Here is a 15,351-nt window from a genome sequence, read left to right as displayed (position 1 = left end):
AATTTGGGCACTTGTATATAAGAGAGGATATAATATTTTATTTTGTCAAAATGTATTTTATTGAGCTATTACGTCTAATGTCTTTTTTTTCCCTTGGCTCCTATAATTTTGGGGCATTCTATGGTCCTTGCTTTTCTGAACATTTCAGATGAACTTGCCAAGGAGAAGGATGTGTTCAGAAGAAGATAGGTACATTTTGTGCAATTAACACAGTTTGAATTGGGAGGAAATCCTGAAACAGTTGTTAAACTACAGAGTTTCTCTTCTGAGTAGCTGAAATATTCTGACAGATTTTCCGAACAGGACTGAATAGTGTGTGACTTTGTGATGAGAGAGTAAGGAAAAGGTACTACTTATTTTCCACTTTGTGGAATTTTGTATTAACAGATCACACTCGCTGCAATGTTTGGATCTTGGATGGCGACACTTATCATAAGGGTCTCCTGAAGTTTGCAGTTACCACCGACAACATAAAAGACACTTTGCTCATGTTGGTGGTGGACATGTCTCGGCCTTGGATGGTCATGGATTCGTTACAGAAATGGACCAATGTTGTTCAAGAACACATTGACAAATTAAAAATACCACCAGAGGAAATGAAAGAAATGGAACAGAATTGTAAGTACTGTGCTGTATGGACATAGATATAATTGAGGGGGTATGATAATTGATTACTGGCACTTTTTAGATCCTCGAGCTATTATGTAAAAAATTAAATCAAATCCATGAAGGGCTGAATATTCTGTAATAGATCAGCATTTTAGAGTAATTAATACAACAAAGTCTGTGGCAGCAGGATGTGTTTTTCTCAGTATTTTTAAAACTGTATTCTCTTCTCCCATTGAATTAAAATTGGAAACCAGGAAACAAATGCTACTTTGTTTATCTTGAGGGGTTCAAAAATTTGCACAAGATAGACACAAAAGGCTGGTTTAACTCAGCGGGTCAGACAGCATCTCTGGAGAAAAGGAATAGGTGACGTTTCCGGTTGAGACATTTTTTCAGGAGACCTTTCAGAGACCTGAAGAAGGGTCCCCCGAGACGTCACCTATTCCTTTTCTCCAGAGATGCAGCCTGACCCGCTGAGTTACTCCAACTTTTTGTGTCTATTTTCGTTTTAGACCAGTGTCTATCTTCAGTTCCTTCCTACACATGGTGTATTTTGCCTGTTATTTTCAGTATTTATATAACACTAGATCAAGTAACATATCAATGCTTGAGAACTAAAATGTTTAGATCAACTGTAAGTTAAACAAGAAAATTAAATGTGCTATTTTGATGGCATTACAAGATGCATTTTAATTTGGGTCAGAAAACCGAGTCTTGAATTAGTGAAATATGATGTCTATGGTATTGACATTACAGAATGAACATTAACTACATATATCCAATAGGAGGATAAAAGGATTCATTTGGCTTCTAAATACCTCGTTCAAAGTTGCTTTACAATACCGGCATTCTTTGCAAACAATCACTACTACAAACTTCAGATCATGGCGGATTTTGTCACACTGGCATTGATTTTCCAAAATTCACACTGTTTCGATGAAGATTCCATTGGATTGGGAAGTAATTAATTTATTCAAAAAGTATGGGAAACCAAAAACAGGATGCTATAAGTCAGTTAGCTTGACATCTGTTAAACATGCTTTTAAAGATGCTACAGCAGGGCAGTTGCAAACAGTCAAAGTAATCGGGTAAGATTAATGAGGTTTGTGAAAAAGTATTTGGCTTCATTTGCCAACTTTTCGCCCACTTTCCGAACCTGCCAATATCTTTCTGTGAACTATTTGTATGCTGTGCACTACTTGCATCATCTACAAATTTGGTTGTTGATATGTGCTTCTGTCTGCCAAGTTATTAACATATGTCGCAGCTCCTGTGTACAACATTAGATCCTAGGTTGCCAACCTGAAAATAATCCCATTATATTTACTCTGTTTGCTGTGACCATGGCAATGTGTCATCCAACATAACCATTTATGAAGCAGCTTGCCAAATGACTTTTGATTTGGTTGCAATCTGATTACTTTGTTTTGGAAAGTACCCATATTGTAGAAGAATGAGATTAGACACAACAGATGTCGCATAAGTGAATTAATCGTGGAAACAAGCCCTTCAGCCCACCGAGACCATGCCTCTTCTTTTAATTATTGATTTACATTGTGAAGAGCCAAACCCTATCACCAAACCCTCCGCATCCCAATGTTTACAGTCTCCCAACCCCAAAATAAATATTTGATTTTGACTGTTATTTATCTGTTGTCACTCTTCTATTAACAGCAGTATAATGCTTCCAATGCTGTGTACTCTAATGTAATAATCTCATGAGTGTTACCGTAATGAAAGCTGCCTGAAAATACACTATAATCAACAAATTTGTCCTTATCTGTTCAGCTTGTTACAGGCTCAAAATATTTTAACAGATTTATCAAATATGATTTCCTCCTTATACACCACACCTATGTTGACTTTGTCAAGACCTAATGTTTTCTAAATGCCTGCATTTCCCTTTCATCACTTTTTAAAGTAGTAGCTGCATCTGCTACCTACCAGTGTGTTGGAACCATTCTCAATCAGTGGAATTTTGGAAGATGACAAGCAGTGCATCCATTATCTCCATAGCCACCTCTTTCAATACCTGCCATTCGGGTAATTGGGTTCTGAGGATTTGTTGCCTTTCCCTTCTCTAACAGGCAGAACACTGTCCGTTATTCTTTGGTACAGGAGTGGTGAAGTGTATATGATAACACTTGAGAAAAGTTTACAGGAAAATATAATAAATTAGTTAGAATTCATGAAATGCTATTATTTAATAGGAGGAACCTTTTTTGTTATAGCTACTTCTCATTTGGTCTGTTAATGTTTTATTAATCTACTTGACACCAGTTTTTATTAATCTACTTGACACCAGTAATTTAACTTGATCAATGAGAAACTGCATCAATAGCACTGAGATAGGTCTCCATTTGAAAACCTTTTATATGCAGCAAAATCTGAGTTGTGTTGAGGGGCATGTAAGCAGAAGATGGATTACAGGGAGAGGAGATTTAAATGCTTTGTGAGTTGGCATAGAGTTAATGGGCTGAGTGACTTACTGTATCATTTAAAATGAGAAATAAAAGATGGTACTAATTTGGTGCCTGATAATTTATTTATTTCTCATTTCTTGTTCTATTTACAGTAGTGAGACAGTTTCAAGAATACGAAGAGCCAGATAAAGAAACACCAGTATCTCCACAGAGAAGAAGTATGGTTTCACAAGAAACAAATGAAGAAAATGTGGTCTTGCCTCTGGGCACTAATACACTTACACATAATCTTGGCGTTCCAGTACTAGTAGTTTGCACCAAGGTATGTCTATAAAAATATTCACGTGATAAATATTAACTCAAGTAACTTACAGAGCTGGTCCTTTTTCCAACTGAAACATTTTGACTCGAGAAAATACTTGCACGTAAAGAGTGCTTCAGATTAGAGGAGGCGAGGAACTGCAGATGCTGGTTTACAAAAAAAGACAAAGTATTAGAGTTCAGTCTGAAGAAACGTTACCTATCCACATTCTCCAGAGATGCTGCCTGACCTGCTGAGTTACTTTGTCGGGTTTTTTTACCTTCATCTGCAGTTCCTTGCGTATCCTCTGGCTAAATTTTAATAAAATCACTTTAAATACAACCATGCCAAACCAAAATAAGTTGTAACACAACCCGGTCTCCTTTCTATGGAAACTGATGTTAATGTTATTAAGATATATAAAAATAGATTGATCTGAACTTTTCAAGCCTATTGCAAAACACAAGATTTTTATTCACACATGTATTTTCAAGCTCACATGTATTTTCTAAAATATTAAATTCTGATGAACACTAGAATTTTCACTTTGGGCATAAATAAACATGAACAACAATGAACTACTTAGCCCTTTGGGCCTGTCCAATTATTCAACACAATCATGGCTGTTCATCCACATCAGTCCCAAGATCATTCTCTCATAGCCCTTGATGCTAGGTTTAAAAAATATACCTACTCCTTCAGGAATATATTTAACAACAGCTTCTGAGATGGTGAATTCCACAAGTTCACCATTTTCTGAAGATATTTCTCTTGATTTCGGTTCTAAATGACATTCCTTGTCTCAAAGTTGTGACCCTACATAGAAACATAAAAAATAGGTACAGGAGTAGGCCCATTCAGCCCTTCAAGCCAGCACCGCCATTCAATATGATCATGGCTGATCATCCAAAATCAGTACTCCGTTCCGGCTTTTTTCCCATATCGCTTGATTCCCTTAGCCCTAGGAGCTAAATCTAACTCTTTTATGAAAAGATCAAGTGAATTGGCCTCCACTGCCTTCTGTGGCAGAGAATTCCACAGATTCACAACTCTCTGGGTGAAAAGGTTTTTCCTCATCTCAGTCCTTAATGGCCTACCCCTTCTTAAACTATGACCCCTGTTCTGGACTCCCCCAACATTGGGAACATTTTTCCTGCATCTACACTGTCCAATCCTCTAAGAATTTTATATGTTTCTATAAGATCCCCTCTCATCCTTCTAAATTTCAGCGAGTACAAGCCCCAGTCGTCCTATTCTTTCATCATACGTCAGTCCCGCCATCCCGGGAATTAACCTGGTGAACCTACACTGCACTCCCTCAATAGCAATAATGTCCTTCCTCAAATTAGGAGACCAAAATTGCACACAATATTCCAGGTGCGGTCTCACCAGGGCCCTCTACAACTGCAGTAGGACCTCCTTGCTTCTAAACTCAAATCCTCTCGCAATGAAGGCCAACATGCCATTGGCTTTCTTCACTGCCTGCTGTACCTGCAAGCGTACTTTCAGTGACTGATGTACAAGCACACCCAGGTCTTGTTGCATTTCCCCTTCTAATTTGACACCATTCAGGTAATAATCTGCCTTCCTGTTCTTGTCACCAAAGAGGATGACCTCACATTTATCCACATTATATTATACTGCAACTGCCATGCATTGTCCACTCACCCAACCTGTCCAAGTCGCCCTGCAGCATCATAGCATCCTCGCAGCTCTCACTGCCACCCAGCTTTATGTCATCCGCATTTTACATTTAATTCCCTCGTCTAAATCATGAATATATATTGTAAACAACTGGGGTCCCAGCACCGAGCCTTGCGGCACCTGCCTGCCATTCTGAAAAGGACCCGTTAATTCCTACCCTTTGATTCCTGTCTGCCAACCAGTTCTCTATCCAGGTCATTACCCTACCCCCAATACCATGTGCTCTAATTGTGCACACTAATCTCTTGCGTGGGACCTTGTCAAAGGGGTTTTTTAAGTCCAGATACACCACATCCACTGGCTCTCCCTTATCCATTATCCTGGTTACATCCTCAAAAAATTTCAAAAGATTAGTCAAGCATGATTTCCCCTTCACTCGTTTAACTGTTTTGCCATTTCCTTGTTTCCCATTATAAATTCACCTGTCTCTGACTGTAAGTGACCTACATTCGTCTTCACCAATCTTTTCCTTTTTACATACCTATTGAAACTTTTAGTCATTCTGGACTTTCCAGCTATAGGACATATCTGTATCTATTCTGGCAAATTCTGTTAGAAATGTTATAGTTTTTTTATACAATTACCTCTAATTCTGAACTGCATTGAGTGTAAGCCTAACCAACCCAATTCTTCCTTTATAAGTCGATCATGTAATAGCAGGAATCAATCTAGTAAGCCTCTATTGTATTCCTTCCATGTCAAATAAGGAAATCAAAGCTGCAAGCACAACTCCATATGGGATCTCACCAGTCCCTGTTCAGGTGCAGCAAGATATTCTGACTCATGTCCTCAAACCACGGTGGCTGTCTTGCAATGATGGCTACCACACGGTTTGTTGATCTGAATGTATGCTTTCAGCTACTGGGGTACAAGATCACCCAGATCTAGTTGCGTCTTCCCTTTTCCTAATTTATCACGATTCAGATAACCAGTTTGAGATTATCAACCATTTCACCAATTTTCAATTCATAACACTACTTGCCCACAATTCTGCAAACTTTAATTTTGGCACACTAACCTCTTTTGTGGGACTTTATGAAAGTCCAAATGTATTAAGTAAGATGCCTCTCCCTTATCTATTTTACTCGGTCCATGTTTAGCCGTTTTGCAACATACTCGCCCAAGTTTCCATATTGAATCATTTCAAACTAATTTCTGTATACATGTACACATTGAGGAACCACTCAATGTACATACAGATTATTTTATTTTAAATACCATTGCTGAGAAGCATTTGAAAGTTTAATGCTTATAATGCATGTTAATTCTTTAGAGTATGATTCGGTATATGCATGAAATCTATGCCCATGTCCCTCATGAATAATGAAGATCCTAAAAATAACTCCATTAGATGTGTTGAGCCTCATTTCCCTTTCCTAAACTATGCTGAGTTTACCCAGACCCAATAAGGTTTACCAAATGTTCTCCTATTGCATTTTTGTACAGTAGATTCTAGAATTTTTCCTATCCTGATATTGGGGTTGCTGGTCTGTAGTTTGTGGTCTGTGGTCTATTATAAACTCATTGACTCCCACAATTATCTTGATTACAACTCTTCTTGCAAGGATGCCATCCCCTTCTCTCGATTTCTCTGTCTCTGCTGCATCTGCTCCCAAGATGAAGCTATCTACTCCAAGACATCCAAGGTGTCTTCGTTCTTAAGTGAACATGGTTTCCCCTGTTCTTGTAGATGGATCCCTCACCCATGCCCCCTGTGTCCTGCAGTTCCCCTATGCACACCCCTCAACAGAACAAGGATAGAATTCCTTACCTTGCACCCTATCAACCTCTGCATCCAATACGTCATTCACTGACAGTTCAGCTACCTGTATTATGATCCCACCACTAATTACATCTTCCCATCTACAACCCTTTCTGCTTTCCATAGGTAGCACTTCTTCCATTACTCCTTGGTTCACTCATTCCTTCCCACCCAAACCATCACCTCCCGAGGTACTTTCCCCTGCAATGGCAGGGGAAGTAAAGTTAAAGGACCAAAGGTTGGACCATAGAGAAAACAATTTAGTTAAAAAATTTATTTCGTTCTTAAATCTACCTATTAATTTAAGCTCTCTTTGGATAGTTCCTTTAGTTTGGCTAACTGGAACCTTGACATTAAACATGCTCTAGAACCCAGAAAAATAATGAGTCAAGCTTTATTTTTGCAGATGATATTTGCTTATGCCATTAAAACTTGTTCAATATTTACAAATATACTTTCATCCGAGCTTTCAGTCTCCTTTTGACTTTTTCATGCAAATAATTCAATTAAGTGAAATGCACTCTTCAGGGCATTGGGATACTTGAGCTTTAACATATCACTCTTGTGTTATTATTGCCTGGGTAGCCTTCTGAGAAAGTGTACAGCCATTGCCATTTTTTTGTTGGAATTTTGTCTCTTTCAAGGTTGAGAAATAATATGTTAAGCAGTTAATTTTTAAATTGTATAATACAAGGTATGGCTAGGTGAATGGGAGACACGATTTTAACTCCTTTCAAAATAATTACCAGTTAATTCTCGACAGAGCTAGTTTAACAGTTGGGTGTATTTTATCTCATATCTGCAGTGTGATGCAATTAGTCTACTGGAAAAGGAACATGATTACAGAGATGAACACTTCGATTTTATTCAGTCACACGTTCGAAGATTTTGCCTACAGTGTATCCTTTTCAATCTTCATGCCTGAGTGCATTCAAATAGTATTTGTCTATCTTCCATTTAAAACAATTTTTTAATTAACATTTTGAACTGGCTTTCATTCAGTAGCAGGCAAAAAGCAGCTATCTAGTCCAACAATGTTATTTAATGGTTTAAAATGTCTTATGGGGCCAAAACATGTACATTTTATAATAAAGATGATATTTGGGTTGGGAGGACAAGGGGATTAAATAAAAATGTCATAATGTATAATCCTAAAACGTATTCGATTGGATACCTCTGTTTGGAAAAATTCCAGACTGTATTCCAGACTATATTCCTGTGGATTGGAGGGTAGCTAATGTTATCCCACTTTTCAAGAAAGGAGCAAGAGAGAAAACGGGGAAATATAGACCAGTTAGCCTGACATCGGTGATGGGGAAGATGCTGGAGTCATTTATTAAAGAGGTAATAACGGCGCACTTGGATAGCAGTAAAAGGATTGGTCCAAGTCAGCAGGGATTTATGAAGGGGAAATCCTGCTTGACTAATCTTCTGGAATCTTTTGAGGATGTGATAAGTAAAATGGATGAAGGAGAGCCAGTGGATGTAGTGTATCTAGACTTTCAGAAAGCCTTTGATAAGGTCCTACATGGGAGATTGGTGAGCAAAATTAGAGCACATGGTATTGGGTGTAGGATATTGACATGGATAGAGAATTGGTTGGCAGTCAGGAAGCAAAGAGTAGGAATAAACTGGTCCTTTTCAGAATGGCAGGCAGTGGCGAGTGGAGTGCCGCAAGGCTCGGTGCTGGGGCCACAACTATTTACAATATTTATTAATGATTTGGATGATGGAATTAGAAGTAACACTAGCAAATTTGCAGATGACACAAAGCTGGGTGGCAGTGTGAACTGCGAAGAGGATGTTAGGAGGTTGCAGGGTGACCTGGACAGGTTGAATGAGTGGGCAGAGGCAGTATAATGTAGATAAATGTGAGGTTATCCACTTTGGCGGCAAAAACAAGGAGGCAGATTATTATCTCAATGGTGTCAGATTTGGTAAAATGGAAGTGCAACGAGACCTGGGTGTCCTTGTGCACCAGTCACTGAAAGTAAGCGTGCAGGTACAGCAGGCAGTGAAGAAAGCTAATGGCATGTTGGCCTTCATAACGAGAGGATTTGAGTATTGGAGTAAAGAGGTTCTTCTGCAGTTGTATAGGGCCCTGGTGAGACAACATCTGGAGTATTGAGTCCAGTTTTGGTCTCCTAATTTGAGGAAGGACATCCTTGCTAAAGAGGCAGTGCAGCGTAGATTCACGATGTTAATCCCCGGGATGGCGGGACTGTCATATGAGGAAAGATTGGAAAGACTGGGCTTGTATTCACTGGAGTTTAGAAGGAAGAGAGGGGATCTTATAGAGACGTATAAAATTATAAAAGGACTGGACAAGCTAGATGCAGGAAAAATGTGCCCAATGTTGGGGGAAGTCCAGAACCAGGGGCCACAGTCTAAGAATAAAGGGGAGGCCATTTAAAACTGAGGCGAGAAGAAACTTTTTCACCCAGAGATTTGTGAATTTGTGGAATTCTCTGCCACAGAGGCAGTGGAGGCCAATTCACTGGATGAATTTAAAAGAGAGTTAGATAGAGATCTAGAGGCTAGTGGAATCAAGGGTTATGGGGAGTAGGCAGGCACAGGGTACTGATTGTGGAGGATCAGCCATGATCACAATGAATGGCGGTGCTGGCTCGAAGGGCCAAATGGCCTCCACCTATTTTCTATGTTTCTATTTGGTAGTTTTTAAACATGGACATTGGTTTAGAAACCATAATTTATTCATTTTAAATGAAGAAAGCATGCTAAAGGCTGCGGGTGCTATCTTGGGAAATTACATCAGCATTAGCTAAGGCTGCAATAATTAAATGTTAAGAATGACTGCTATCATCCTTTGTTTTGCAAGCCAGTAGAAGTTATTTCTCTTAATCACATCCGCAAGGATATAGACAAAATGCTAGAGTAACAGCAGGACAGGTAGCATCTCTGGAGAGAAGGAATGGGTGACGCTTCAGGTCGAGACCCTTCTTCAGACTCTAAAGAAGGGTCTCGACCTGAAACGTCACCTATTCCTTCTATCCAGAGATGCTGCCTGTCCTGCATTACTCTAGCATTTTGTGACTATCTTCAATGTAAACCAGCATCTGCAGTTCCTTCCTCCACAAGTATATAATTTTACTAGTAATTAAGGGCCAGCTGCTTTTGCTCTTGAAAAGATGGTAGTTAGCTACTATCTTGAACTGCTGCAATCCTTCAAGTGAAGTGCTGTTGGGGCTGGATGAATCAGCAACTTCCTTGTGGTAAACTCAATGTGGAACCTGGAAGTGGGGGTCTTGTCCTATTCCTGCTTCTCTCCACACCCTCTCCCCCCCCCCCCCTCCCACGTGGAACAACAGAAGTCCCATCCCTGCTACCTATCAAGGAAATTTGCCCCCTTCATCATGACTGCAGTCTACATCCTGCCCCAGCCAGGCATTCTGCTAGCACTGGAGAGACAACTGACCATAATCAACAAACACCTGGCAACGTACCCTGAAGGCTTCTTCATCATAGCCTGGGACTTCAATAGAGGATCAGATAAAAGCTGCTACTCTATCAGCGACACCATTCGCTCCATCCTTGCTGTAAGCAGGCATGGACAATTTATCTGTGTTTGAAGAATTATAAATGGTATTGAATCATCTATGAACATCCCCACCCTAAACCTTGTAACAGAAAGAATGTCAGTTATGAAGCAGCTGATCATGGAGGGGCTTTGAGACACTGCTCTGAGAAATTCCTGCAGTAATGTCCTGAGGCTAGGTTGGTCGACCTTACCAATCACGGCTTATGCAATGTCATGAGTTCTGAGCTGTTCGTGTGACTAGCTTTGCAATTTGAAGCTGCCTAATAACATTCCAGACACTTAATTGCCATATTTTGAGTATGTCTGTCATGAGATGCTATTATGTTATCTTCCTTAATGTGGATGTTTTAGATGGTGCTGCACTTATTTATACTTCAATAAAGGAAAATAAAAATATTGATTTAATGTATAAGTATCTTGTCCATAAATTATATGGATTTCCGTTCCATTCACCGGTACTGGTTGTAGAAAAGGATGCAGTATTTATGTAAGTTTGATTTTGAATTATAGCATATTTTTACTCACAAATGCATTGCGAATGTAAAACAGCATTCCATTGTTTATTACAAATTAATTTTAAAATTTCAATTTGCGCTTCAGTTCTTTTTTAAATATGTTCCCTCCTCTTTAACTCAAATAGTATTTTAAATGAGCCATCTTATTTAATTTTATGCTAAACATCTTAATATTACATGCTCACTTTTTTTTACCGTTTATATGGAATGGTGTAGTAATAATGATTGATCCTATAAAAATAAGGATTGATCCATACTCAGTGTATTCATATCATGCCACTGTCAGAAATCTTGTTTAACCTTACAAATCAAGGAGTTCAATTTTGAGGTTGTAACTCCCTGTATTCCCTGTATATACTTGACAACTGAGATGTTTTCCTTATTGAAACAAAAATTCTGGGATGAAGATAGAAAATACTGGAAGTATTAGCTTGCCTTGAAATGCAAACTGGTATTTTATCAATAGTTGCATATTGGAAATTCTAGCTTTGTTATCTTTTTAGTGTTGTTTTACTTTACACACTAATTGTTTAATCCATCAAACATAATTTTGTAAATGAATTAAAATTATAAAAGTAGATTTTTTAAAATTTGTATAAAATAAGCAAACCATCCATGAAGTATTTTATTGAATAAATGAATTACAAATTTCCTCATATAAACTTTGCTGACATATTAAATGACCAACTGATATACTTTCCAATGTCACTTCAAACTTTTTCAAGAAGATGTGTTGATGATCAGGCAGTATAGTTATGTTAGTTTTCCTGGTACTTGAATTTTCTGTTCAAGTGATTACAGTGCATTTTCTATTTTCATCCCAGAGTTCATGGTGTTCAAATTACTCCATGAATATTATTAGTTCTCATTTTCTCTCAATATTTTACGGTCTGGGAGGAATTTAAATATGTTACCACAGCAAATATACCTCACATAATTGACTTAGCATTGTATCTTTATACAAAATAAGAATATTTAAAGTTATTTTCATTTCGTGCCATTCATGGTCTTTGCATATGTTAACATTTTCATTTGGGATCATTCTTGTTATTGTTTTGGTGTTTGATTGAAATCAGTTATATTTTCTATAGTCCTGCAGGATGGGACAATGAAAAGAAAATAGGAATTTTGCATGAAAACTTCCAGTCATTAAAAGCTGATGACAAATTTGAAGATGGCATCATGAAGCCTCCAGTAAGAAAGGTATGTTTTTCCACATTTTATCACGGACTTGGAGGGCCGAAAAGGCCTGTTTCTGGCTGTATATATATGATATGATATGATGATAGCAAGGAACTAGAGTAAAGGAATTTTTATGCTTCATTCTTAAAATTTTACATGCTATCGTCTCATTTATCTTGCCTTAATTTGCAAGTCTGTTGGATTTTCGTTCATAATGGTAGTGCATTACCAACAATGCACCAGATTTTTAATATTTTAAGATTCTAATGCACTGTTGCAAAATGTTGCAGTACTCTAACAAACTGCTTTATCTAGATAAGTAGTAATTATTTGCAGTGTGCTGTTGACCTTCCATTTCCAATTGGGTTGTGATAAGAGGTAAAATCTTTCCATCTGCCTACCACTGGAAGATGGTGTCTTGCTAAGGCCAGCTCATAATCTTTGTGTTGTTCCCATCAATGGATTGATCTCTGACTTTGGTGGAAGAGCAAGGAAAATGTTCAATTTCTGAACGAACATGCCCTTTTGGAGTTACACAAAATCTAAAAGCTGATGTAATAGAAAATGTTACAATTTAATTGAAGTAAAAGTATTTTACAGTTATTGTTGTACTCCAACATGCTCTATATATCTAAACAATATCTACCTAGATGCATTTCACAAAATGCTGGAGTAACTCAGCAGGTCAGGCAGCATCTCAGGACAGAAGGAATGGGTGACGTTTCGGGTCGAGACCCTTCTTGAGACTCCATCATCTACCTAGATGCTTTACTGCATGCCAGCCAATATAACTGTTTTTTCTCGCAGTTTGTACAGGAAAAAGAAATCTTATCAGAAGATGATCAAGTTTTTCTTATGAAACAACAGGTAAAATATTTCATATTCAAATAGCAACAACTGTAGTACTGCAAATCTAAAATAAGAATGGAATATCCTGGAAAAGTAAAAAAATCAGGCCACAGCTGTGAAGAGAGAGTAAGATTGCGGTGAATCTCCTCGACCCCTTCCTACATATTGGCATCCTCCATATAACTGGTTGACCAAAACTGCACAGTATTCCAAGTGTGGTCACGTACAACTTGTACAGCTGCATCATGATGTAACAACTTATGTACTCAATGTGCTGACCGATGAAAGGCAAGCATGCCAAACGCCTTCTTCACCACCCTGTCCACCCGCTCGCCACTCTTAGCAAACCCTGCACCACTACTCCCACATCTCAGTTTGGCAACATTCTCCAGGGCTCCACCATTTACTGTGCAGGTCTTGCTTTGGTCTGACATACCAAAGGACAAAACCATACTTGTCAGAGTAAAAGCCCATTTACCATTCTTTGGCCCATCTTCCCAACTGATCAAGATCCTGGTGCAAACTTGGATCTCCTTCCTCATTATCCACTGATGGCATACAATTTTGGTGTTATCTGCAAATTTACGACATTGTTAACTACATTGTCACCAAATCATTCATGTAGATAACAAACAACAATGGGCCCAGCATTGACTCCTGCTGTTCCCCTGGTTTTCCAAGCTGAAAAAACAATATTCTGCGGTGTAAAATACTGGACCTAGAAAATTTATATCTATTATCGGTTTTTAGAATAAAATTGAACCACTCTAATGTTTTCAGTTGGATATGTGCAGCCTGAGCTGCACTTTCACAGGGGCCAACAATTGTTTTCTAGTGAATTAAAATGGGTTGAGATGTTAATTTGAGTAACAAACATTAGCCTGAAAAATCTGTTGGGTAGGCACCACCAAAATCTTATGGGTGCTGATTAACATCCTCTCCAAAGCCTTCACATCATTCGATCTCAACTGCAACTCCATTTGTAGCCTACCCAAAGTTTAATACGCCTGCAACATGACTTCCCAAATTTTATACTCAATATCCCCACCAAAGAAGGCATACCTCTTTACCCTATTTGTTTACCACTTTCAAGGAGCTATGGGCTTGCACCCCAAGAACCACTTCTGCAAATCAATGCTCTGAAAGCTCCATCAAGTTATTATATACTTTCCTTGTACATTTCACCTCCTAAAGTGTAACACCTCACACTTGTCCAGATTAAAGTCCCTCTGCCATTTGTCCATCCATATGTCCAACTGTTTCATATCCTGCTGAATCCTTTGATAACCTTTCTCACTATCCACAAGCTGCTGGTTTTTGTGTTGTCGGTGAACTTGCTAATAAGCCCAGCTACAATATATATTAATCACAAACAAGATCCAGCACTGAACCTTGTGGAACCCCATTGGTCACAAACCTCCAAACAAAATAAGACCCCTCTACTCTGATCAAGCCAATTTTAAATACAATCTACCAAGTCTTCATAAATCTCATATACTAAATTAGCCTATCATGAGGGCTTTGTCAAAAGCCTTACCCAAGTCCATGTATACAACATCCACCGCCCTATCCTCATTAATCATCTTCATCACCTCATTAAAACTTGATCAAATTTTGAAGGCCGTGTGTTGAAATACTATTCGTGATTTTACACTCTTTAAAGTTTCAAATTTTTGAGGGTTGACAACGAGAAGTAGAATGGTAGAATTTGCTCCTCACGCCAAATTGGGAGTTGTTAACACAGAAAAGGACTATTCTAAAATACAAGATTATTTTTTATAATACAAAATTATATTTTAAATAATTATATTATATATATACAAAATTATAATACAAAATTATGTTTTCAGAATGGGTCTGTAAAGGACAGATTTACAAAATAGATAATGAGACAACTCCTTCAAAATAATGAAGCCAGATAAATGAATGAGGGAGAAGGGAACATAAATAGATATCTAAAAGATCACTTGGTTCAGGCAAGTCTTTGTAGATAGGAGAGTCATGCAGAATGTAAACACTGACATGAACAGATTGGCTGAATGGTTTGCTTATTTCTATAGCTACCAAAATAAAAACAAAGAGTGAAAGTGCTGTGATATTTGGCTTACTATTACTTGTTGTTAGAAAATATTAGCATGAGGGAATATAAACGAAAATAACATCACTAAAATTGTATCTTTTTATATTGGTAGCTAAGGAAATGCAAACCTTTTGGATTCCTGATACAATTATAATGTTATTTTCATTTTCAGTCTTTCTTAGCAAAACAACCACCTCTTTCAACTGGAAGACCATTAGTAAGTACATATCTTGGAATTTTACACATTTGTGTTTTGCTTTTGATAATCAATGCATCTTTTTCAGTGCCCTACGTTCTCCAGATACTGGAAGATTACGATTTATTTGCATCCAAAGAGACTCTTCAACACTGCTATCGTATCTGACAG

At 38.0% G+C, this 15,351-nt stretch overlaps 1 protein-coding gene across 2 annotated transcripts in view; it reads left to right on the top strand.

The window, feature by feature from the left end:
- Positions 1-15,351, top strand: part of dync1li1 (dynein, cytoplasmic 1, light intermediate chain 1) — a 50,402-nt gene that overhangs the window by 14,877 nt on the left and 20,174 nt on the right. For both annotated transcript variants that reach the window (XM_078417704.1, XM_078417713.1), the window contains exons 4-10: positions 388-618; positions 3,185-3,354; positions 7,605-7,698; positions 10,710-10,845; positions 11,965-12,076; positions 12,863-12,922; positions 15,157-15,201. In XM_078417704.1, coding sequence (XP_078273830.1) covers positions 388-618; positions 3,185-3,354; positions 7,605-7,698; positions 10,710-10,845; positions 11,965-12,076; positions 12,863-12,922; positions 15,157-15,201 — 848 coding nt within the window. The remainder of the gene's footprint in view (positions 1-387; positions 619-3,184; positions 3,355-7,604; positions 7,699-10,709; positions 10,846-11,964; positions 12,077-12,862; positions 12,923-15,156; positions 15,202-15,351) is intronic.

This window comes from Rhinoraja longicauda, chromosome 2, assembly GCF_053455715.1.
Source record: "Rhinoraja longicauda isolate Sanriku21f chromosome 2, sRhiLon1.1, whole genome shotgun sequence".
NCBI classification, from domain to species: Eukaryota; Metazoa; Chordata; class Chondrichthyes; order Rajiformes; family Arhynchobatidae; genus Rhinoraja; species Rhinoraja longicauda.
The sequence above is the reverse complement of the archived record's forward strand: the minus strand, read 5'-3'. Positions and strand labels throughout refer to the sequence as shown.